The following is a 25,665-nucleotide window of genomic DNA, read 5'->3' on the forward strand; positions in this document are numbered from 1 at the left end:
AGAGACACCCCCACGGGCATCCTGAGCACGGGCTCCTCCTCTCGTTGCAGTGCAGACTGTAACAGACAGGTCCGGCCGGGGCCGCTCGGAGTGGTGCTGGCCCGTTTTACCCCGCTGACCTCCGTCTGGGTTCTTGTGTTAGCATCACAGATTTACCGTTCGGCTCTCGCCGTTCCCATCTGGCACTCTCGCAGCCGCGCGCTGCGCTGTCAGCCTGAGGGAGGCAACAGGTCTGCGGATGGAGAGGCACACAGGACACGCTGCTGGGTCCCCTGCTCCCGGCATTCCTGAGCTCATCAGGGAACCTGCTCCTTCGCTGACAGACGCGCCCGCCATTGGGCAGATGCAGGAAGGAACTCCCTGCCTGCTCCTCCGAAGGGTCCTAGTAAGACTCCATCTAAATGGGAGGCAGAGGTCACGGGAGGAAGAAGGTCGTGTCTGTGTTCTGGCAGGCTGGCCCGGGGTGGCGGGTCCTGTGACCCAGCTGCACTGGGAAGGGCTCCAAAGCCTCCGTACGGCACTTGTACAGGATGTCTGGCAGATGGAAGGACCTTGGACACAAATGTTCTGGGCAGAAGCTGTTACAAATTCCACTTTTTTTTTTTTTTTTTTCTTTTTTCTGAAGCTGGAAACAGGGAGAGACAGTCAGACAGACTCCCGCATGCGCCCGACCGGGATCCACCCGGCACGCCCACCAGGGGCGACGCTCTGCCCACCAGGGGGCGATGCTCTGCCCCTCCGGGGCGTCGCCATGTTGCGACCAGAGCCACTCTAACGCCTGGGGCAGAGGCCACAGAGCCATCCCCAGCGCCCGGGCCATCTTTGCTCCAATGGAGCCTCGGCTGCGGGAGGGGAGGAGAGAGACAGAGAGGAAAGCGCGGCGGAGGGGTGGAGAAGCAAATGGGCGCTTCTCCTGTGTGCCCTGGCCGGGAATCGACAAATTCCACTTTTAAAAAAAAAAAAAAATGAGGAAGCCCGGCCTTCCTGGAGCAATCAGGATGCTTATTTATAGCGGCCTGGGCCCCCGCCAGCGTTTCCATATAGATGGGAGGAACAGAAACTCACAGCCGGGTTCCAGGCTGTGCTTGTGCCTCCCTGCTCTTTAGGGAAGTAAAAATACTAACATCTGCATGGCAAATACGGTGGTTTCCTTACGTGACGCAGGTTGGGTCAAGCGCTGGTGTCTGGGAGGCATACGGAGAAAGTCTGAGCACTGGCTGGGACGCCGCGAGGCCCTGGCACACGATGCCACCACTCAGCTCAGCGTGGCCCGAGGCCCACCCTCTCCCATCCCTCCTCTGGGAGACCTGCTGTCACTGACCTTCCTGCAAAATGACCAAATCAAGCCTCCTGTCCCTCTCAGAGAGCTGGCGAGGTCACCATGCCGCTCAGGCGCGAGTGGGGGGGGGGTGGCGTCTGTGGATGCCAGGCCTCCCTCCCCTGGTGGCCATCGTCAGGCCTGCCCTTCCGTACGCACAGGGAGCACTTGCGGGCACAGTGGCATCGCTGGTGGCGTCTGTGGATGCCAGGCCTCCCTCCCCTGGTGGCCATCGTCAGGCCTGCCCTTCCGTACGCACAGGGAGCACTTACGGGCATGGTGGCATCGCTGGTGGCGTCTGTGGATGCCAGGCCTCCCTCCCCTGGTGGCCATCGTCAGGCCTGCCCTTCCGTACGCACAGGGAGCACTTGGGGGCACGGTGGCATCGCTGGTGGCATCTGTGGATGCCAGGCCTCCCCTGGTGGCCATCGTCAGGCCTGCCCTTCCGTACGCACAGGGAGGACTTGCGGGCACGGTGGCATCGCTGGTGGCATCTGTGGATGCCAGGCCTCCCTCCCCTGGTGGCCATCGTCAGGCCTGCCCTTCCGTACGCACAGGGAGCACTTGCGGGCACGGTGGCATCGCTGGTGGCGTCTGTGGATGCCAGGCCTCCCTCCCCTGGTGGCCATCGTCAGGCCTGCCCTTCCGTACGCACAGGGAGCACTTACGGGCATGGTGGCATCGCTGGTGGCGTCTGTGGATGCCAGGCCTCCCTCCCCTGGTGGCCATCATCAGGCCTGCCCTTCCGTACGCACAGGGAGCACTTGGGGGCACGGTGGCATCGCTGGTGGCATCTGTGGATGCCAGGCCTCCCCTGGTGGCCATCGTCAGGCCTGCCCTTCTGTACGCACAGGGAGGACTTGGGGGCACGGTGGCATCGCTGGTGGCATCTGTGGATGCCAGGCCTCCCCTGGTGGCCATCGTCAGGCCTGCCCTTCCGTACGCACAGGGAGGACTTGCGGGCACGGTGGCATCGCTGGTGGCATCTGTGGATGCCAGGCCTCCCTCCCCTGGTGGCCATCGTCAGGCCTGCCCTTCCGTACGCACAGGGAGCACTTGGGGGCACGGTGGCATCGCTGGTGGCATCTGTGGATGCCAGGCCTCCCTCCCCTGGTGGCCATCGTCAGGCCTGCCCTTCCGTACGCACAGGGAGCACTTGGGGGCACGGTGGCATCGCTGGTGGCGTCTGTGGATGCCAGGCCTCCCTCCCCTGGTGGCCATCATCAGGCCTGCCCTTCCGTACGCACAGGGAGCACTTGGGGGCACGGTGGCATCGCTGCCTTGTGCAGCCCTAGCAATTCCCAGCAGATGGACAGGAAGTGAGGCCATCCCTTTAGTTAGCCCTTGTCCGCAGAAGCCCCATGGTTCCCCTGGTAATAAACCCAAGTTGTTAAAACAAGTGTGTTCTTGGTGGCCCGAGGCTGGCAGGTGCCAAAGAATCGCAGGCTCATTGAGTTTCGGCTGAGACCCTTGACTCAGGAAAAGTGTGCACAGTTGAGACCCCTGGCACCTCCACCTGCTGGAGGCGCTGCCCACCCGTGGCTGGGAAGGACGCGGGTGGGGATTGAGCGTTAGGACATGGTGGGAGACTGTCTGCGACGTGTTCATTTGGTTTCCTTAGGAACAGGTCCCTCGCTGGGTTCTGGGTTATTCGATCAGGACTGGATTGTTCTTTGGCGAAATTGCTTCCCAGCACCTCCCACCTGCTTATTTGGTCTTGTCTGTCTGTCTGTCTGCCCGCCTGGGTAGTATCCCGAATGCTGCTTGTTCTCATCTTTTCCTGACTTGCTTTGCCTTCATTCTTAGAACCTGCTCAACCTTCACGAAGTCCCTATAATTACCTCCTCTACTCCCTTTCCTTCTAAGTCACTACCTCCGCGTCACTGAAAACCCCACCCCCCAGTCCAGGCTCGCTGAATTTCCCCCCAAAATCACCCACCCGACAGTGGCTCTCTCCTCACGCTGAGCCAGCCAGGACAGCACAAATGTCACCACTTCCTCCTTGTTCTGGGTCTTTTCAGCTCACGTTAGGCTTTGAGACTCGAACAGCGAGCTCCCACTCAATGACGTTATTTTGCAGGGTGTGTGGCCAGCAGCACTATTTCAGGAACTGGCGCTCTCCCCGCGACAGCTCACGGCTTCTGGTCTGGATAGTGGGGGAGGGCTGCTGTGAGCCTGCTGTTTCTCAGAGGCCCCCGGACAAAAGCACTAAGTTAGTGCAGAGTTCCTGGCGGCCTGCTCCCTGCTAGCTCCTGTACAACGTCCCAGAAGTCACAGGAGACCACTGGACACAGGTTTGGGGAACCGGGCGCAGCAGCACAGGCTCCATCCAGACCTCCTGCACAGAACCTGTCACTGGGTTCCCACTGCCACCTGGGTCACAGCCGGGGTGCAGAGCGGTCCTCTCGCGCCTGCCAGGCCGAGGACTCGGCAGTGAGGCCAAGCATGCCGGCACCGTGCCGGCTTTCCCAAGGGGTCTGAGACTCCGTCCGGGCAAAACGTGTTAATGGCAAGCAAATTCTAGTCCTTTTCTTCTAAAAAAAAAGGCAGGGGAATGACTATAAACCTCATACCAGTTAAAAAAGTAGTTCCACCTGACCTGTGGTGGCGCAGTGGGATAAAGCGTCGACCTGGAACGCTGAGGTTGCCGGTTTGAAACCTTGGGCTTGCCTGGTCAAGGCACATATGGGAATTGATGCTTCCAGCTTCTCCCCCTGTTCTCTCTCTCTCTCTCTCCCCCCCTCTAAAAATCAATCAATACAAAATAAATAAAGAAAATAAAAATGTAGTTCCACATTAAAATTACAAAAAATGGAGATAAGAAAAGGAAAAGAATGGAACAGTTAAAGAAGGTGGCTTCATGTAAAGAATTGTTCAAATTATTTCTTAAAAGGAGAAGATGCAGATATTCTGGCGACGGCCTTTTAGAGCCACCAGTGGGCCCTGTAGGACAGCGGTCCCCAACCCCCGGGCCGCAGACCAATACCAGTCCGTGGGCCATTTGGTACTGGTCCGCAGAGAAAGAATAAATAACATGAAACGTTGTCAGAATAACAAATTTAAATACAGCCTGAATAATGAGGACATGCTCGTTCCTCCTTTAACTTAGCCCAATAAACATCGTAAGTTCGACAATTATATTTAAAAATACCAGTTTTTACGCCGGTCGCATAATTTTATTTTGTGCATTTATCCGTCCCACCCTAAAGGCCAGTCTGTGAAAATATTTTCTGACATTAAACTGGTCTGTGGCCCAAAAAAGGTTGGGGACCACTGCTATAGGGTGTCCTCAAGAGGCTGCCCCGAGACAGAACAAGGCAGTGAAGTCCTGCCTGGCTTCCAGCTGAGAGCCAGCATCATGCTGAGGACACAGCCCCCACCTGCCTAGGCCCCAGAACCACCAGGAGCCGGTTAAAACCACAGATTCGCCATCAACCCCCGAGCCCAGAACGCCGATCTCCCACGGGGAGGGGGGGACGACGGAGGTGGCCACACTGAGCCCACCTGAGCCTCAGGCTCCGGGGCCCGGCAGGAGCCACGGTGGGGTGCCGAGGCCTGGATCACAGTGTCGATGAGTGAACTTTGGCTCTGCAGTGTACTTCCAGGGCCCTGTCCCCCGATTATAAGGTGGGGCTGAACAGGAGTTTCTACCTTAAAAATATGGCATGGGCCGTGACATGCGGACACCAGGGGGCCGGATGAGGGGGAAGAAGGCCCTGTAGTGCCACCAGTATTCACACTGTTCCACCGTGGGGAAGTGTCTTTCCCTTTGGCGGGGTGACCAGGCTGAGGAAACCGTACCGCTACTCAGAGCACAGGACCCCACGGCTGAGGACGGCTGAGTCCTGTATCACCCTCAGCAAGGGGCCCAAGCACCTGAGGAGCAGTAACTGCTGGTCAAGCGAGGACTCACCCACCTACCTGCCCAGAGCTCGGAGGTCAGGTGAGGGGCCATCGGCGCGGCCATGACGGTCAGGGCGCACAGGGCGTCCTCAAACTCGGGACTGTGGAGGGCCACTCTCTGCGGAGCTTGCTGAGGGAGGAAGAGAGCAACGACGTCAGCCCGCGGCGGCGCACACGGTGAGCGTGGGCAAGCACAACTGCCAACCTGTCCCACGTCCAGGGACACCGCAGGCAGGACGCCCCTGCACCAGCTGCGTCTGCTCTGGACCCAGAACTGTGCCCCTGAAATGACTGTGAGAATAGCTTCGACGGTAGTAACAGCAAGTGGGTGACTACTAACTGTGCATTCACACCGCCCTCAGTCTGATGCTACCTCACTTAGGAATAAGCTGCCAGGGAATAGTAATTTCATGTTCTAATTTAATTTTTCTATACTATTTGCCCCCCTTTTCTAGATTTAAAAAAAAAAAACATGCACACTCAGTTCAGCAAATTTGGGAAATACAAAAACCACTCACAAATGTACCATCCAGAAAAAAAATCCAGTTTCCAAAAAGGCAAAAACTACGTGTCTACTTATACATATAACATTTTTAGGACTGGAGTTTTCACTATACGGATACTTTTGTATCGTGTGCTTTAGTTAACGTTACAATGTTAATGTGGTGGCAAGTTTCCTTCTTACTGACAGGACAGAAGTCGTTTTCCCATTTCCCCACTGGAGGACACTGGGGGTTCCAAGTCTCAGTCTTTATAAATCACCTGCTGGTGGACACCTTGGGTCAAGGGTGCTTACAATCCCAGGGCTACCAACCACCCAGCTGGAGTGCTTCCTGGTGAGGTTGCATGGACCACACCCATCCCTGCCTTTGCAAGAGCATGAAGAACTGTTACATTACAAAATCCTTGCAAATTTGGTAGGTATAAAAATAGCATTCATTTGCATTTCATGATAATTAGTGGGGCAGGTTTTGGAATTGTTGTTTTTAGGGGTTTTTTTGCCTCTAGTTTATTGGCTATTTCCCTCTCATCTTCTGTGAATTATCTTTTCAAATCCTTTGGACATTTTTAGATATTTTCATATTAATATATGAGCTCTTTATGGATTAAAGATATTAACCTTTTGTTGGACATATTTGTTATGTCTTCCTCAGGTTTTTTTTTTTTTTCTTTTTTCATTTTTCTGAAGCTGGAAACAGGGAGAGACAGTCAGACAGACTCCCGCATGCGCCCGACCGGGATCCACCCGGCACACCCACCAGGGGCGACGCTCTGCCCACCAGGGGGCGATGCTCTGCCCATCCTGGGCGTCGCCATGTTGCGACCAGAGCCACTCTAGCGCCTGGGGCAGAGGCCACAGAGCCATCCCCAGCGCCCGGGCCATCTTTGCTCCAATGGAGCCTTGGCTGCGGGAGGGAAAGAGAGACAGAGAGGGAAAGCGCGGCGGAGGGGTGGAGAAGCAAATGGGCGCTTCTCCTGTGTGCCCTGGCTGGGAATCGAACCCGGGTCCTCCGCACGCTAGGCCGACGCTTCCTCAGGTTTTATTTATCATTTAAATATGGCATGGCCTGACCAGGCGGTGGCGCAGCGGATAGAGCGTCAGACTGGGATGCAGAGGACCCAGGTTCAAGACCCCGAGGTCACCAGATTGAGCGCGGGCTCATCTGGTTTGAGCAAAAGCCCACCAGCTTGAACCCAAGGTCGCTAGCTCCAGCAAGAGGTTACTCGGTCTGCTGAAGGCCCGCGGTTAAGGCACATATGAGAAAGCAATCAATGAACAACTAAAGTGTTGCAACGTGCAATGAAAAACTAATGATTGATACTTCTCATCTCTCTCTGTTCCTGTCTGTCTATCCCTGTCTATCCCTCTCTCTGACTCACTCTCTGTCTCTGTAAAAAAAAAAAAAAAAAAGATAAATAAATAAATAAATAAATAAAATAAAATATTTAAATATGGCATGTTTTAATATACAAAAATGGTAAGCTTTAGGTCATCATATCTGTAAATTCCTTCCATTGTTCTTAAAAGCTTGGAGAGGGCTTCATTATAAAAAGTGTTTGTTAATAGTTTTAATGCACATTCTTCTTTTCTTGTCCAAACAGCTAACCACTGGCCTAAGCCCCATTTGTCCACATGTCGTTTACTTGGCAAGAGGGTGAGTCTACACCAAAGGCGGATTTCTGTTCTCAGTGAGAACAGATCTGGTGCCCAGGGAGTATCACAGGACGCAGGCACAGGAGCAGGGAGAGAGAGCACAGCGGCAAGGCATGAGGCCCCCAGCTGCTGCTGGAGTTGTCACATCAACCAGACTTGTCATCTAACCTCCTGGGGCCTCTCTGTCCTCATCACCAAAAATGTGAGGCAGGGGCCTGGCCCAATGGCTCAGTTAGAACATCGTCCCAAACCACAGAGGTTGTGGGTTCAACCCCTGGTCAGGGAACAAACAGGAACAGATTGATGTCCCTGTTTCTCTCTCCTCACTCCTCTCTCGCTAAAATCAATAAATAAAACAAAAAACGAAGTACGGTCAGGGAGGGGATTTGTATCAGATAATCTTTAAGAATCTTCCAGCTATAAAACTAGGTCGTGACTATGGAAAAAAAAATGCTGCTTTAAGTTAACGAAGCCACACCAAGAAGGTGACCCTGTGGTGCTGCTCTCTGTCCCCAACCTGAGACCTTGCAGGCCACCTCACCATGTGGCAGGAAGCCTCCCTCTCACCTCTGCTGCCAGCAAAGGAGGACAGACAGGCCACATACCCAGAGGGCACTGCTGAGTCCCATCAGATGAGAGATCGCAGAATTCAGTGAGAAGTCCTCCGTGAAATGGGCGGTCACCTATGGGAAGAAGTTGAATTATTATTAAAATTCATTTAAGCTTTTCACACACACATACACGCACATACACACACACATGTGCACACACACACACAAGCCCCATTAAATTATCCAAAAATGTGAAATTAACTAAATGCAATCATAGGTATTTATAGATGTATTCACGATCTCAAATAATCACTGTAATGTTTTATCAGCACAAAGCATTTTAAGCTCCTGTCAGTGCTGTTTCCATGACTCAGGGTCGGCCCTTGCCCCGACAGCGGGGGGGGGGGGGGGGGGGGGGGGCAGTGTTGTTTCTCACAGCAGGTCCTTAAGAAAACACCCAAGAGGGGGCAAGACCACTGATGAGCAGACACCAAGACAATAGTAAACAGGAGGCGGGGTAAAGGGCGCCCCCTTACCTCCGTCACATGGCTTTAATCCACAAGGAAGGTCATCAGTGTGGGGGACAAGGTTAGTCTCTCACTTTCAAATACGGAGTGGACATGAGAACACGAATATGATCTGTCAGCTTTTTCCTGTTTGTGTCCTTTTCACTTTTGGCCACGGGCAAGGACACAGAAAAATAACACATCTTTAAGATGTCAAAAGTTCCTGACTTGTTGAAATAACCCGATTCTATTACCTGACAGAACAGAAGAGCTTGCCAAGTCCCGAGAGAAATTACGCGGCAGGAGAACCATCCTTCAGGCCTCACTCAGCTCGCTGAGCCCCATTCGGCGCTCGGGGCCCCACACCAGAGGACAGGGGGTGAACACGGAGCTGAAGGAGTGTCACCAAACGAGACCATGCCGGGCCCAGGGCTGCTCTGGGTCATACAGTCCAGAGAGGAAACACCCTGATCCTTCAATGGCACCAGCTGCCAGATATGTGACCCTGGCTGACTTTATAAGTTTGAATCAGCACATTAAAAAAAAAAAAGTCATCCCGAGGAGCATTTGGGGTGTCTGGTACCCATTAAAAGTGGCTTCGGGTTTCCTAAAGGCCTTCTTTCGGAGACACGACATTCTTTTCACCAAGTTCTTAAAAAGGCAAATGTCATTATATTATAGGAGACAAATGACCAAAACTGTTTTAATGGTTTTGTTAGCAATGAAGAATCTTTTTAAATGATTTTAGATAATAATATACTATTCCCTAAGAAGGTAACATGAATAAGTCATTTATTTGCAAAAATTAACCCACAATAACTCACAGGGATATTGTGTAACAGTCACTGAGTGGGCAAGTCCCCTCAAGTCTGCTGAGCATCAGGGGACTTGGATTCTGTTCTCTCGATTCCTCACTAGCTGTGTGACTTTCTACGAGACGATCAACCTCTCTGCGCCTCATCTCTGTCCCCATCTGTAAAATGAGGAGACTATAGAAGACTCTCCCCATGCCCCTTTCAACTCTCAAACTCTGTCTCTGTTGATGTATGATACACGGTGTGCCATCAGCGTGACCCTGAATTTGGCTCTCTGCTTGGAGGCATTAGGAATGGAAACATGGGAAGCCAGCAGTTTCCTGAGACCCAGGAGGGACAAACGTGGGCCTCGAGGGAGCCATCTCCCGAGACCAAGTCTTTCCACGAGAATGTCTGCTCCGCCATGGCGAAATAGCAAAGCAGTAGTCGATTACTCAAGGTAATGGGGCCACCATCCTCCGAAAGGGCCCACTGTGGGAGAAGGCGGCCACACAGACCCCAGGGCCCACTGTGGGAGAAGGCGGCCACACAGACCTCGAGGGCTGGTTACAGAATCAGCCGGTGTCCCCTGGAAAGTGTCTGACCTGAGAAACGACCTCATTCTTGAACTTCCAGAGCTTCCGGGCCTCGGCTTTCTCTGCGTCGCTCAGCAGCTGTGGCCGGGGGACCTCCCCACAAGCCCGGGCCTCGATAAACCGGGTGGCCAGGGACCACAGGCGCTGCTGCCACCTCAGCACGCCGGGGAGCGCGTCAGCTGAGGTCAGTGTCAGCACATGAGAGAGAGAGAGAGGGAGACCCGTGAGGATGCCTGGCTGTTTCTTTCTTTCTTTTTTTTTTTTTTAATTTTATTTTTTTGTATTTTTCTGAAGCTGGAAATGGGGAGGCAGCCAGACAGACTCCCGCATGCGCCTGACCCGGATCCACCCGGCACGCCCACCAGGGGCGATGCTCTGCCCACCAGGGGGCGATGCTCTGCCCTCCGGGGCATCGTTCTGTTGCAACCATAGCCACTCTTGCGCCTGGGGCAGAGGCCATGGAGCCATCCCCAGCACCAGGGCCTTCTTTGCTCCAATGGAGCCTTGGCTGCGGCAGGGGAAGAGAGAGACAGAGAGGAAGGAGAGGGGGAGGGTGGAGAAGCAGATGGGCGCTTCTCCTGTGTGCCCTGGCCGGGAATCGAACCTGGGACTTCTGCACGCCAGGCCGACGCTCTACCACTGAGCCAACTGGCCAGGGCCAAGCCTGGTTGTTTCTGAGCCAAGAAAAACCCACTCCACTGCGCCGATGCGTTCGCCCTGGGCCGGCGGGAGGGTCCTCCCTGGCCTCCAGCGTCTGGGAACTAGGACCGGGACGGATTCTCTCAGCTCTGAGGGCCCCAGATGCTCTGCGCACTGGACAGCAGAGCTGCTTATAGCGCTGCCCACTGACCGTCCCTGGCCCACGGCGAGCTCAGGAGCTTGGGCCACAATGTGCACACTGCGCTGCCTCCTTGATGGAGAAAGCTCACTGTGATGGAAGTGTCTGTGGCACTAACAGCGTGCTTGGAGACACAGCTGACTTCCGCTGGGCAAGCTCCTCGTCTCACCCGGGCAGGTAACACGCAGGCCGCGCGGGGAGCAGGAACGCCGCACGCACGAGACGTTTTAACACAACCCCTGCCCTGGCCAGATGCGTGTGTGTCACCTATTTCATATGTTCGTCAGATCTGGCGGCTAATCTGATTTTCTGCATCTTGTGCCCTCGGTCACAGGGTCGGTCGTATTAAGGCCTTTTACTCTTTGGTCACTGGACTAGGCGTTCTTAAGCCTGATGCCCAGCAGGACCTTCTGGAAGGCTGATGAGAAACAGAGTCCTGGAGGCCGCGCTGCAGGGAGGGGCAGGCAGCAGAAGCTGTGCTTAGAGGGCTGCACTGAGTACGCCCCAGGGGCCCTAACTCAGCTGGTCCCAGGGCTCTCTGTGACCCTGCTCTGGGCACTCTTCTCACTGGAAATGGGATGTCTGTCAACTAAACGTGACCCAGGCGTCTGCTCAGTCTTCCCCTGACGACGGGGGGGGGGGGGGATCACACTAAAGAAAAGTGAGCGGCCGATGGACAGTTTATTCAAAGAGCTCCCGATTACTTCACATGTTCTATGATATAGTCTTTGTAAATATATAACTTGTAATATTTGCACTATTTATTCTGCTTCATGCCCTTTTAGAGCTCAGCAACTCTGCGGAGACAACCCTCCCCTGAGGGGCTCTGGAGGTTGCCGTGGCGACTGAAGAGCTCACGGGACGTCAGGCCCAGGCCCCGGGTGGGACTTCTGGATTGGTGAACCCACTGTTCTAGGAAAAAACCTCTCAGGGCATATCTACAGGGGACTGGCCGCTGGGGACCAGAGCAGGCCTAGGGGCAGCGCGGACGGCAGTCTGGCTCCAAGGACAGGTCCCTAAGCTGGGTCCCGTGGGGCCTGGATCAGAGCACTGCAGGCTTGTAGGAGACAGGCTCCTGGCCCGCCCTGGGGGCCGTGTCAGTGGGGCAGGGGTGAGGACTGGGACCCCGTGAGGCCAATGAGCTCCCCGCGTGATCTGGAGGCGCATTCATCTGAGAATACCGGGCTGTGAATGGTGCCATCCTGGGCGAACAGGTTCTCGCTCCACAGGACTGACGGTGTCTAGCATCCTCCCCTCTGCAGAGACCTGCGCTTCCCCAAATTCCTCTGGCGTCCCAGGCAGACGGTGAAGGGGGCGGGTCAGGAAGGCGCAGGTGACTCACTCTTGACGTCCCACAGGATGTCCTTCTCTGGGGGGCCGGCGAAGAGCAGGTAGAGCCGGACCGTGTCGATGCCGTACTGCTCGACCACCTCCTCGGGGTCCACGCCGTTGTGCTTGGACTTGCTCATCTTCTCCCACGTCACCTCCAACGGCTCCTTCGTTTTCACATGGACAGGGACAGAACCTGGGCACCAAAACAGTACATGGGCACAGCGTGTGTGACTCCAGACTGATTCTGTGAACACACACTCAGTAAGAGAACAGTGGGCAAGCAATTACAAACGCCCACGGGAGGAACTCCGCTCACTCACTCAACAGGCCTCTTTCTCCCCCTCCCTATTACGTGATACACAAGTCTACATAAATGAGGCCCGCCTCCCATCACAAATCTTTTTTTCGTGACTATATAGCAGTTAACACGGCCTGTGATGGTTTTTTTTCCTCAACCACAAAATAAGACAAAGCAGTTTCCCCTTTATGAAAGTAAATTCCTTATAGAAAGAGATAAAAGAAAGGAAAAAAAAATGAGAAGGACTCATGTACAATTCCTGTTTTCTTTGTGTATTCAGGGTTTCCCACGAAAGCTGGCAGCTGACCAGTGGGGGGCTTCAGAGCAGCAAAGCACCCTGAGAGGTCACGTCACCTCTAGGCCTGGCCTCGGTGTCCATGTCACTAAAACATGATCTCACACTGTCAGGGCCCGTGGAGTAAATTCACCGGGCTCACATTGAATGTGGGGTCCCACCACGGCACCAGTCTGCCACGCCCTGTTTCTGAGAGTATCTCCTTCCCCCCCACACATACCAGTGGTCCAGCTGGTGCTGACGGAGGAGGCCTTACATGGCCATGTTTGGATGAGGTGACCTTGTTGCCAAGCCCCAGTGGCTGGGACCAGAAAGGACATGTGACAAAGCTAATCCTCCTTCTCAGGAATTGGAACTAAGAAACAGAAGCTCTGTTTTGATGTTGTTGGGCACTAAAACCCTAACGACTCAGAGCCAGCCTGGCCTGTGGTGGCGCGGTGGATAGAACATTCCCACGGAACATCAAGGTCGCCGGCTGAAACCCTGGGCTTGCCAGGTCAAGGCACATACAGGAAGCAATCAACTACGAGTTGATGCTTCTCAGTCCCCCACCCCCACTCTCTAAAATCAATAAATAAAATCTTAAAAAAAAGAAAAAAAGACCTACAGAGATGGGCTGAGACTTGGCACGGTGGTTTCCCAAGGCCGCTTTGTAAACTCAGATTAGGGGAGAGCAGAATCCCACCCTGGGAAACGGCAGGAGAGCAGAGAGGCAGGAAGAGGAACCGGGGGCCCGAGACGGAGGGAGGAGAGAGCAGGGCCTGCTGACTCCCCACGTGTGCTGAGGTGGCTGCTTCCTGCAGCTGCGTTTGGGTGATGCCCCCACATCCTTGTGCTAAACCCGCCTTTGGGCGGGTTTCTGTCCCTTCCAGCCAAATAATCCCTGACTCCAATAGCAACCGAACTCCCAGGGGACTGACGTATGTCCCTCAAAGGCAAGTCCGTACTTCATGACAGGCACACCTGCTACGCAGATGGCGGCCTGGCCTGCTGATCCACAGAAGGGAAAAGCTGTTCACCACACTGTGCGGCCCGGTGACATCAGAGCAGCGGGAGGTGTTCTGCACTGGCCCAGAGAGACCCAGGGAGCAGCTGCCCCTCCCCTCTGTACACGCCCTGGGGCTGCGGCCCGCCTGTCCAGCCCTCTTGTGCAAATCAGGAAAAAGGCATCTTCCTGGGCCGAGAAGCCAATAAGTTAGAAGAAGGTGCCCTCTCTTGGCAGATGTGGCCCCGAGGTGCACGGTGTGGCGCATGCTGGACGGCAGGCCTTGCTCTCCTCCCCGGCCGGCTGGCACCTCCATGCAGTGCCCAGACCGCACGGCTGAGTCGGGCAGCTCCGCCCGTCACACGGAGAGCACTCACAGCTGGAACTTACACGCCCCGGTTCAGCTCCTGTCCCCTCTGGCCTGTGTTGGAGAAACACTGCCAATTTCTGCTTCTGCGGCTTCTTTTTCTCCCGTGGTGACCATTCCTAACCTGACATGTCCCTGCTTTAACTAGGGGACATCATCAACTGCCTCCCCCTGACCCTCCTCTCCAGTGTTCAGTGTGAGAAGCTGCCGACCAGTTGAGGGGTGCTGGGTTGACCTAATCTCATCCATTACGTGCTGATTTTTCTAAAAAACGTCATGGCCAGAGCACTGGGAGTTTCTCTCACAGGTGCCTGCCTGTACTCCCCCCGCCCCATTTTCTAATGCGTCATTCACTTTGTATGCTGGGTGCACACGACACATCCTCATCACGCCACCTAATGAGCAGCAAAAGGAGCCCCCTCTGGAGAAGAGTGGACACAGGGCGGAGGGAAGGGCTCAGGACAGCAGGGAGGAGAGGGGCGTCTGGGGACTGGGGAATCGGGGGGCTTCTACCAGGGACGTGCTAGACAGGGCACTTGGGGCACTCCAGGGGCTGCGGGAGCAAGGAGGGAGGTGCCCCTGGGTTTTCAGAGTGTCTCCTGGGTCAGAGGGCTCTGTCCCTGAGAGGGACTGTCAAACACATGCAAGGACAGGAGGTGATGCCCAAGCTGGCCCTGTGTAACATACAAACGAACAAACAGCCTTCCGGAAGCTAACACTTAAACTGGATTGGACGGGGCTGAGGAGCAGACAGCCTCACCCAGTCTGGATTGCAGGGGGCGCCAGCCCAGAGCAAGCTGAGGCTTAGAGACCAGGAGGCCAACAGGTCCCTCTCCTGGCTTCTCTACCCAGCCAAGGCCTTCATCAATGGCTCTCAGGCCTGGCCTCGGTTGTTAGCACGTACCTGGATGGGAACGGATGGGCCATTCTTACCTGTGAGATCGACTTCCTCTCTCTGTAGATACTGACCAGATGGTAGGCGAAATGTCTGCCCCTTGATGAGGCCTTGGGCCAGCAGCTTATGAAAAGGCTCTCTGAGAAAAGATCACAGGAAGAAAATTGGTGGGTAGGGATTCAAAGCATCCCTGCGGGTGGGTGGCGAGAACCACCCTCCTGGAACACAGGGAGGCTGAGCAATGCCACTTGCAAACCCACTTGAACAACTGGGTCCTTCTACATAAGTGGTAGGGAAATTAAGTCACACCAGCAGGTGCTAGCTTCTTTCCCCTGTGGCACAGTGGAAAGAGCCCAGGCTCAGAGGGGAGGGGCCTGGCTCTGGTGTCAGTCCTGCCCCTCTATGAACTCCACGGGCCACGCAAGTCACTCACTCGCTCTTAGCATCAGTTCGCTTACCCGTAAGTGGGGGCGTGAGCATCTGCCTCAGAGAGTTGTTGGGGAGACTCAGTGAAATGACTGCATGACAATACTTGTAAGTCCCAGACGTGCATGCCAGCTGCCTGCGGAGCCCGGCACAGGGACGGGCCCCGGAGGGCACAGAGGGCTCGAGCTGGGGCTCTGTTCAAGTTGCTTACTTTTCCCTTAACCTTACACACAGAGCCTGCTTACAGCCTTTAGGAATTCTTAAATCATACGAGTTATACATGAATGCACCCCTTCTCTTCATCAGACATTAATTACATACCTCTTTCTAGGCCTACTCCCCTCTGAGGAAGCATTCATTTTTAAAAAATATTTTTTAACTGCTTTTTTTTTCTTTTTAGATTTTATTTATTTATTTTAGAGAGAGGAGACAGAGAGAGAGAGAGAGAAGGGGGGGAGAAGCAGAAAGCATCAACTCCCATATGTGCCTTGACCAGGCAAGCCCAGGGTTTGGAACCGGTGACTTCAGTGTTCTAGGTCGACACTTTACGTACTGCGCCACCGCAGGTCAGGCCTTTTTAAAATCTTTAAAATTATTTACTTACTTATTTTTGGAGAGAGAAAGAGAGAAACAATGATCTGTGGTTCCACTTATCCATGCACTCATGAGTTGATTCTTGTAGGTGTCCTGACCAGGGATCGAACATGCAACCTTGGTGTTACCAGGACACCACTCTAACCAACTGAGCCACCTGGCCAGGGTGAGGCAGTTATTCTTAACAGTCTGATGAATATCCTGGACAAGCCTGGAGACTTTTCTCAATACCTTTCCCACACAAACCTGTATATACATGTACATGGATGTAGAGATGGGGGGGGGGGGTTTAAATCAAATGGAACCATAAAGTACATTGTTTTATTTAACAAGATGAATGATTTTTTTCCCCACAACAGTCTATACAGATCTATCTCATTTTTAAATGCCTATCTAGTGTTTTATAATATAGAATTATAATTTATTTACCTTGCCTGTTTTTTTTGTTTTTTTTGTTTTTTGTATTTTTCTGAAGCTGGAAACGGGGAGAGACAGTCAGACAGACTCCCGCATGCGCCCGACCAGGATCCACCCGGCACGCCCACCAGGGGCGAAGCTCTGCTGCGAACAGAGCCACTCCAGCGCCTGGGGCAGAGGCCAAGGAGCCATCCCCGACGCCCGGGCCATCTTTGCTCCAATGGAGCCTTGGCTGCGGGAGGGGAAGAGAGAGATAGAGAGGAAGGAGGGGGGCGGGGTGGAGAAGCAAATGGGCGCTTCTCCTATGTGCCCTGGCCGGGAATCGAACCCGGGTCCCCCGCATGCCAGGCCGACGCTCTACCGCTGAGCCAACCGGCCAGGGTCCATGCCTGTTTTTTAAAAGTAGTTTTAGTCGTACCCTTACTGGCTGAACAGTCAAATACAAACATTTTTCTCTAAAGAGGACAAGTCTAGGGTGACCCTCACACTGAATTACTTTGTCAGATTTGAAACGGTTTATTAGGAAGCATCCACCTGACTCAGCCTCGAAGCAGGCGAGCAGGAGCTGCTCCCAACTCAAAGAAAGATCTGTGGAGAGGGGTCTGCTACCGCGGGTCCTATTCCACATTTACCGGGACTCTTACGGGAGACTGGCGCCAGCAGCCTGACGTCCCTTCCAATGAGCAGACCCCGCGGGGCTTCAGGTTCACGTACACAGAGTGGCTTTTATTAATGTTTAGAGGCTCAAAGAGGCCAGAGCACAAGCCCAGCTCCCGTGGTGGGGGAGGTGGGCTGGCCTGGCTCATTTCACAGGCTCTCGCTGGGCACCAGGGTAGTCTGACTTAGATGAACTCGGTCACGAAGGCGGCTGGACAGGCCCCTGCTGTCTACACTGGGCAGCCCCCGTCACATGGCCGTGTGGACAGAGGTGGTTTGAAGGAAACTTTGTAGTGGATTTGGGGATGTGGGGGGGAGTAGAGCGGAACAAAGAGATGGAGCAGGAAAGAAGGTAGCTAGAAAAAAAAGAAGTCCTGGCTCTTCGTATTTTAAAACCTCGCCACGAGCACGTGCGCGTGTGTCCATGCTGCTGCCTGACGCGAGAGAAACAGACCGTAACTCCCGGCTGCGCCCGTGTCCGGAGGGCGCATCTGCTGCCGCCTTAGGCTCTAGGGTTCCTGCGCAGGTTCTGAGGGTCCTTCCTCTCGGCTCTCACCGAGAGTCCATGGCTTTGGTCATTCTTAACAGAAATGTAAAAAAAGAAACACAAAAACGTGTCTTTGGGATGGCAGGAGGGAGGGGATAATCTAAATCAAAATCAGCGGCATTTAATCCTCCAGAGGGGTGGGCGAAGACACAGGAAGGCTGCTCTCGGCTGCAGTTTATCAGGTGGCACCACACCGCCACCTGCCAGCAATGGACGGAATTGCAACCTGCCCGTATCCACGCAGAACTCCAGCAGGTTGCCGAAGGCTGCACTTCTCATGCCTCAAAAAAAGGTAAACTTTTAAATGAAGTTCAGCACACATACCGAAAAGCGTATAAATCTTAGGAGTAAAGCCTGATGAGTTTTCACAACATAAACACACTGGTGTAACTGGGTACGTCCAGACCAGCATGTGTCCAGCCTCTGGAGGGCGCCCCAACCCCACTTCTAGGAGCACCACCAGCCTGGCTGCTGACACCACCGCGAGTCCTGCCTGCTCCAGAACCACTTCTAACCCTTTCAGAGTGAGGCAGGCAGGGGCGTGCCCACAGGGGAAGCTGTCACCAGACCCTGCGGGCACCAAGACAAGACCTGCTGGTCACACAAGCAAGTCTTACTTTCTGAATCACAACAACACAGCTGGTGGCTGAGCCCACTGGCTCTGGCGGGCTGCAGGGCTGTCTTGGCAGTGTCCCCTGGAGCAGGGATGGCGGGACTGCTCCGGTGCCCTGGCAGCTCTTCCTGGCCGACTCGGACTGAACCTCAAGTTCTTCTTAGTACCATGTCCTCAGAAAGCAGAGTCACCATGTGAAACTTAGCATTTTTTTATTCAACAGGTGTTTACAGAGCGCCTCCTGCGTGTCTGATGCTAAGCCAGGCCCTGGGGATACCCTGGTGGGCAGAGTACCCCCTGCCCTCGGGGAGCCAGTCTGGGCTCTCACCGGCCCGAAACAATGCCCAGGCACCCTCAGCTGGGGAGGAAAGGAGAGTCTAGTCATATCTGAAGATCAATTCCTTCCCAATCAAACCCCAATTCCTTAGCTTGGCCACCAAGGACTTCTTTCACGCCCTCTGTTCTTTCCATGTGTTGCTCATATGTGCTTCCATGTCCTCTCTCACACTGTTCCCTGAAGTGCTATAAAAACTGCCCATCTGGCCTGATCAGGCGGTGGCACAGTGAATAGAGCATCAGAGGAACCAGGTTCAAAACTCCAAGGTTGCCGGCTTGATCAAGTCGGGCTCATCTGGCTTGATCAAGGCTCACCAGCTTGGACCCAAGGTTGCTGGCTTGAGCAAGGGGTCACTGGCTCTGCTGTAGCCCTCCGGTCAAGGCACATATGAGAAAGAAATCAATGAACAACTAAGGTGCCGCAACAAAGAATTGATGCTTCTCATCTCTCTCCCTTCCTGTCTGTCTGTCCCTATCTGTCCTTCTCTCTGTCTCTCTGTCACAAAAATAATCAAACAAAAAACCAAAATACGCCTGACCTGTGGTGGCGCAGTGGATAAAGCGTCAACCTGGAATGCCGAGGTCGCCGGTTCAAAACCCTGGGCTTGCCTGGTCAAGGCACATATGGGAGTTGATGCTTCCTGCTCCTCCCCCTGTTCTCTCTCTATCTCTCCCTCTCTCTCTCTCCCTCTCTCTCTAATAAAAATGAATAAATAAAAAAATCTAAAAAAGTAAATAAGTAAAAAAACAAAAAAACCCCAAAATACTGCCCATCTGTCAGGACCCTACTCCTTCCAGGCTCAGCTCAAACGCCACTTCCACCGGGAAGGCACGTCGGGCCCTCTGGCCAGTGTGGTACCTGTAAGTGCATTCGCAGACACTACATTTTATTGTGGGCCCAGGTGAGTTGTGTCACTGACTGGCTTCCTCCTGTGAGGAAGGAGCAGGAGGAGAAAAACCCCTGAAGACCCCATCCCAGTGCCTGGGTCACAGTAGATGCTCAATAAACGTTCATTGGTTTGACCTAAATCAAGTTTGTCTCCTGAACAAATAAACCTGCTGCTGGACAGAGATGGGGACAAGGTGGAGGGGGACAAGGGGTGAAGGAAGAAAGAGGTGAAGGAAGGGCAAACACTGGGTGTTATGGCTTCCAGCTGGGGCTGTGACCCTCTTGCAGGGAGGGGTGAGTTCAAAGACTTCACACTCTGGCCACCTCACGCTTGTAGCAGGATCAGCAAGAACTAGGGAACGGGAGTGGGAGAGCCTCGGAGAGTCTGCGTGGCGTGTCACAGTAGGGAAGGGGTGCTTCCGGCCCCTGGAATCCTGCCCACTCCCCAGGGACCTTCCGCCCCCACTCCTGCAGGGCCCCACGGGTGCTCCATGGGGCCGTGGGAATCTGTTCTCTCTTCTTGCCTGAAGCTGGCCACATCCGCCTCCACGTGCAGGTTACCTCTAAACCAGGAGTCACATTGTTTACTGACTCAACACACATCTGAGCAACAGATGGTACTGAGCACTTGGCAATTCAGCAGCGAAACGGGCGGCCAGAGACGTCTCCTATATAACAGCCCACACCTCCAGGAGCAGGCACCAGTGTGACGCGGAGGAGGACGGTGCGTGGGAATGAGGGTCGAGGGGACATCAAGGGCCATGCCGGACTTTGAACCCAGTCCTGCTGGAGCAGAGATCACACACCACCTTGCCTAGTAACGTTCATTATCAAGATACACGACTGGAGTAACGTGCCTTGTTTATTCATTCAGTTACAAATCGGACTTGGGAACAAACTCGTAAAAGCCACTGGGTTATTCAATCTTCACAGTGACTGTGTATAGCAGGGACTTTAAAAGAAAGTGAAACACCTGCAGCTCCAAAGCACGGACCAAGCCCTTCTGTCTGGGGGACCATCGCATGGGGCCTCTGCCTGGGGGACGGCCTCAGATGGCTCCATGGCAGGAGCACAGATTAGTGCCCTTTTCCTCCGGGCCAGCGCTCCCCTCGCTCGGCACCGCGGCTGCAGGTGGATCCCGCTGCGTGCACTGACGCATGGCCGCGGGCCAGCGGAGTGGCGAGCCCCGTGTTTCCGGGATTGTATGGGCTGCACTAAATCAGAAATTACAACTGACACCTGCTGGTCACTGAAGGCCCCTCTGCCCCACTGAGAAAGGAAAAAAGTGAGGTGGCGGGGGGGGGGGCAGTGGGGGGAGAGGAGGAAGAAACTGGAGACGGAGGGTGGGGTGTGAGGGGTTGCTAATTAACAGGATAAACCAGGAGTTTCAGAACACAGATTGATAAGGCTATTTTGAGCACCCTTATCAAAACCGTCGCATACCAGGAATATACTAACCAAGATGTGGCTACAGGAATCTCACCAGAGCCCTAACCAGTCACTGTGTATGACACTGAGCTACTTAGGAAGCCCTAGAGAGCCTGCTGCCCACTCTCCGGGCCCGGAGAGGCGGCTGTGTAGGTCTGGAGAACAGGAAACAGGAAGCCATGGATCTCTGAAAACAGCTTCTAGCAGGGAGTTTCCAGATTAAGTTCACCTTCCTCTTCTTCCTCATCACCGTGTCCGGGACCATCCTGTTCACATCATTAGCCAGTTTTGAAGAATCAGCCGTGGCTCCTTCTTACAATGCCGTTCTACCGCCTTCCTTTCCCTGCTCCCAGGAGCCCCGTCGCCGGTGTAAGCAGTGGGGCGGGAGGGAGCTCGGGGGCCCAGGGCCGGCCAGCTCTCGGGGTCAGTAGGGGGCTGCTCTCAGGGGAGCAGCGGCTTCTGGCGCCCCCCACCTCGTTGCCGGCAAACTGCTGGGAGAATTTCCATTTGGGGAACCTGGTGTCTCTCTGAGCTGTACTAAAGAGCAGCGACAAAAACTGCCGAGACTCTCGTGTCACAGTGTCCCTCACGAAGGGAGAGGAAAGGCTTCCGTGTCTCCGGTCAGCGGGGACGAGCCTGCCCCGCCCCCGCTGCAACGCGCCCTTCTGTAGCATCCGTGCTCCACCCGAAGACCTTGTGCCGACTGGTGTCCAGCCAAAGCTGACACCCACCCCTCCCAGGAATCACGCCAGGAGGCCTGGCACATCTTCCTGATGCAGAATATATACTGTAAAAAACTGCTCTTTCCTTTTTGTTTAAATTTTCTGTTATAAAGTTACATAATCATTGTAAAAAATGGAAAAAAATCAGAAGCGCACTGAAAAAAACTAATAAAATCATCAGTAAATTCAGCATCCAGAGAAAACTCATGCCAAGATGCTGGCATAGCTTTTTCTAGTCTTTCCCCTCACACAGTGCGTGCGTTCACATCTGTGCAGGAACAGATGAAGAGAGCGGTCATCTCGTCCCATCTACAATTTTGTATCTTGCTCTTTTCACTTCTCATTGCTTCAGATGCATTTTTCCGTGTTATTAAATGTTCTTTGCAATGTAACTTTAAAGACTTGTATGAGAGTCCTCCATGCAGATACCTGGTTTACTCTTCCTCCTCAATTTGGGGCAGGTAGGTTGAATCCAACAATTTTAGCTTTGAAGTAATAATGCAAACATTTTGGTGCATAAGTGTGCATTTCTGAGCATTTCCCTAGGACAGATTCTTAGAAGTGCAATCAGCGTGTCCAGAGTGAGAACCTCTGTAAGCTCTCACGATGTCCTGTCACAGAGCTCTTCCGGAAGGTGTCCCACACCACTTCCTGCAGTGACGCCTTACCCGAGCCCCCTGTGCTACAGAAAACAGCTTCTCACTGCTGCAATTTGTAGTTCTCTGACTGCCAGTGAGGAAAACATTCTACAGTATACTTCTTGATCAGTTTTATATTTTCTTCTGCAGATTTCTTGAGCTATGAATTCCGGCTTAATCATTAACCTGGTGTTTCAAACCCACAAGGAAGGCGCCTGCCGGTAAGTGTGCCAGCACACCCAACCCGGAGGCCAGCTTCCTGGAAATGGTAAAGAGACCTGAACATTCAAACTGCAAACCCAAACGCGCAAGTGGCGAGAGAAAGGGCCAGACGCTTTCAGAAAACAGGACAGGTGATTAGATCCACTCAAACCTTTGCTGTTTGCACTTAGAGAAATTTAACCAGAACTACAGAGTGAAGAGGGAGTTCGGAGGTCACTGAACTCTTCATTTATGGGGCCACTGAGAACCAAAGGGGTTGGGTTTCTCGTCCAGATTATCCCTAGTGGCCCAACCGAGCATGAGGCAGAGGTCTCTGGGCCCCCAGTCCAGAGCTACTGCTTGAGATAGCGTCCGAGGGGCTGAGAAATGACCAAAAGTGGACCGGCCGCAGTGTCAGCGCCCTCCGGGAACGATGGCGCTACTCCAGAGGAATAAATACACAAGCAGACATGACACCCCGATTTACACGCATTTCAGAAAAAATGCCCAATAAAGAGAAAGACGTGGGTGGCTGACAGGCCTCAATTTCTCCTCCCAGACAGGGGGGTAAAGTTGTCGGGAGGCTCTCAAAAATCCTAATTGGAATGAATGTTCGGCATTATTCACCACAGGACGTGGGTGATTGCCATTTCATCTACCCAAAGCTCTCTGATGAAGAAACGATGCTCAGAGATTGTCCTCGGGGCCCTGGGGCCCCGGTGCGTGTGACAGGGGTGATCCTGACAGTGGTGCTGAGAGACAGATGAGGGTGACATTCGGCTCCTTCTTCAAAAAGGTCCGACTTCTGAGTACTTAGAATAAGTCTCTCCCTTTTGGGGGCGTGGGAGGGTGTGGAATCAACTCTTCTCTTTTAAAGAATAATAAATAAATAAATAAATAAATAAACCCAAGTACTGCACAGACAGACTTCAATTTACACCACACAGCGCTCCCTGGGAGGTGATGGTGAAGCCAGTCAGCGATCCATTGGAACAGAACAAAGTCATTCCCCAAACTGCATTTTTTAAATTACGCCGGAAAGCTGCAAACCCTATTTTCTCCTCCAATATAGTTCTAAACCACCGTGAAGGAGTCATAAAAGCACCCAGGCCCTGTCCTATACCTTAACAGGGTTAGCCATTGAGCAATTGATTGATTCATTTGTTCCTTCCACAAATACCCGCGGAGAGGCTGGAGAAATGGGCCAGAAACACTTAACGGTGTCTGTTTTTAGACCTACGTGAGACAGCGGTGTTTCTCACGTTGTTACTTGGTCCTTGTGCTTAACCTTTATCTGATTCCCCCTCTCCCAATGAAACCCTTCCCTTTGAAGAACAGTCAACTTTTATCTCTTTCTATCGAGGGGTTCAACTCAGTTTATTTACACAAATATTCACGGAGAGTGTTCAATATCCACCAGACTGTGACAGGAACAGGACACGATTTCCATCCCAGGGGTAATCTTTATCTAGTGACGCAAAGGTTTCCATAGAGAAGAAGTAAGAAATGCGAAGCAGAATCATAAATTCTGCAACCCAAGGTACGAAGATTTTAACTAATTTATTACTAGAGGGTTAATGCTGCTGATGTGTTTAGTGTCCGGCTGCAGACCAGTTTATTTTTACACATGAAGTCCCAGCTCTCTGGGACTAATGAGAAGAAAATTACTTTAAGTATTTAATTTACATCCTAAATTAGTTTTCTGTACAGTGGAATTTTAATGCATGTGTGCATATGCACGGAGCGAGGAGACAGGTCGGACTTTCTGTTGCTGCTTTTTTCATGAATCTGGATTTGAGTCTGCCTTACAGAGATTTTAGAAGTAATATATTTTTCAGCTATCAAAAATTTTAATACACAAATCCTTTCACCCAGCAATTCCTTAGTCTGAGGACTTGAACGGACAGAGATGATTTCAAATACCTGCCAAGAATATAGACAGTCACTGGACTGCCCCCCCCCCCACCATCTTTGGAATAGCAGTAGAAAGAATAGATGACTGCTTAAATAAATGATGGTATATTCGTGTGATGAAATACTATGAATAAATGAAAAAGAATAGGAGATTTTTGGCCCTGGCTGGTGGTGGCTCAGGGGATAGAGCGTTGGCCTGGAATATGGAAGTCCCAGGTTCAATTCTCTGTCAGAAATAGGAGATTTTTATACGCTGATGTGGGAAGATCACCAAGATATATTAATGAATCAAAAAAGCAAAAGACAAGGGTAACATATATAACACTGAAAAATTAGTTTATCAGTAGAAACATGGAGATAGGAAAGATATTTTTCTGGAATAAACCGAAAGAAACTGTTAGCAGGCTGAGGGGGGGTGTGGAGGGCGGGGTGCCAGGAGGGAGGTTTCAATGTTCCCTTTCTATATAGTTAAAAGATTTTAATCTTAGACTACTTTTTTTATTATTTTATTTTTTTATTGTTTAAAAGGGTTATCTGAGCAGGGAGACAATCAGATATTTTGCTTTTCTCTGCAACTAATAAATATTCTAAAGGATGTTGTATTAAGAAAAAGAAGAACCACATCAAACAGCAACTGAAAACACATCCCAGGAACTGCTCCTGGCGGTGTGGCAGACAAGCGAGCCCCATTTACTGTCCTGATGAAAAACCAGGGAGAAACCAGCTAAAATGTAAAAAAACAACAACAAAAAACCCCCAAAACATTATTTTAACCGTGTCAGAGTTGGCACACTCACAAGTAAGAACGAAGAGTTGGGCCCTCACTAAAGAACACTAGGGACACTCTAGAGCAGGGGTCTCCAAACTTTTTACACAGGGGGCCAGTTCACTGTCCCTCAGACCGTTGAGGGCCGCCACATACAGTGCTCCTCTCACTGACCACCAATGAAAGAGGTGCCCTTTCCGGAAGTGCGGAGGGGGGCCGGATAAATGGCCTCAGGGGGCCGCATGCGGCCTGTGGGCTGTAGTTTGGGGACGCCTGCTAAAGCATGTATTTCAGACACAGGCAGGTGACATCAGATGTTAGGCTCAGGGGTGCAAGGAGGAAGAGTGAGGAAGGACAGGAGCAACTCCAGCTACACTCCCATCAGGTACTTTTGTGGAATTAGACAGGCTGAATCTGAAAGTTACACAGAAGGCCTAAGGCCCAGTCACAGCTTAGACACTCCTAGAGAAAAGGAACACAGAAGGAGGACTTCCCTTACTGAATATTAAGACTTGTAAAATTAAAAAAAAAAAAAAAGGCAGTAAGTAACTAGCACAGTGAAAAGCAAACAGACCCTTGGACGGAATGAAGAGCCTCTCAATAGGCCCTTGTGCATATACGAAACCTGACTGACAGGGAGAGGACACGACCGGCCAGTGGGGAAACGGTGGGACCGAGCCATGA

The 25,665-nt window shown here is 52.7% G+C and overlaps 1 protein-coding gene across 3 annotated transcripts in view; it reads right to left on the reverse strand.

Moving 5' to 3' along the window:
- Nucleotides 1-25,665, reverse strand: part of LARS2 (leucyl-tRNA synthetase 2, mitochondrial) — a 125,944-nt gene that overhangs the window by 8,624 nt on the left and 91,655 nt on the right. For all 3 annotated transcript variants that reach the window (XM_066244936.1, XM_066244934.1, XM_066244935.1), the window contains exons 15-19: nt 14,872-14,972; nt 12,004-12,186; nt 9,833-10,002; nt 7,982-8,059; nt 5,240-5,351 (exon numbers count right to left, since the gene is read on the reverse strand). In XM_066244936.1, the coding sequence (XP_066101033.1) occupies nt 5,240-5,351; nt 7,982-8,059; nt 9,833-10,002; nt 12,004-12,186; nt 14,872-14,972 (644 nt within the window). The remainder of the gene's footprint in view (nt 1-5,239; nt 5,352-7,981; nt 8,060-9,832; nt 10,003-12,003; nt 12,187-14,871; nt 14,973-25,665) is intronic.

The sequence above is a fragment of the Saccopteryx bilineata genome, chromosome 10 (assembly GCF_036850765.1).
Source record: "Saccopteryx bilineata isolate mSacBil1 chromosome 10, mSacBil1_pri_phased_curated, whole genome shotgun sequence".
Classification (NCBI taxonomy): domain Eukaryota; kingdom Metazoa; phylum Chordata; class Mammalia; order Chiroptera; family Emballonuridae; genus Saccopteryx; species Saccopteryx bilineata.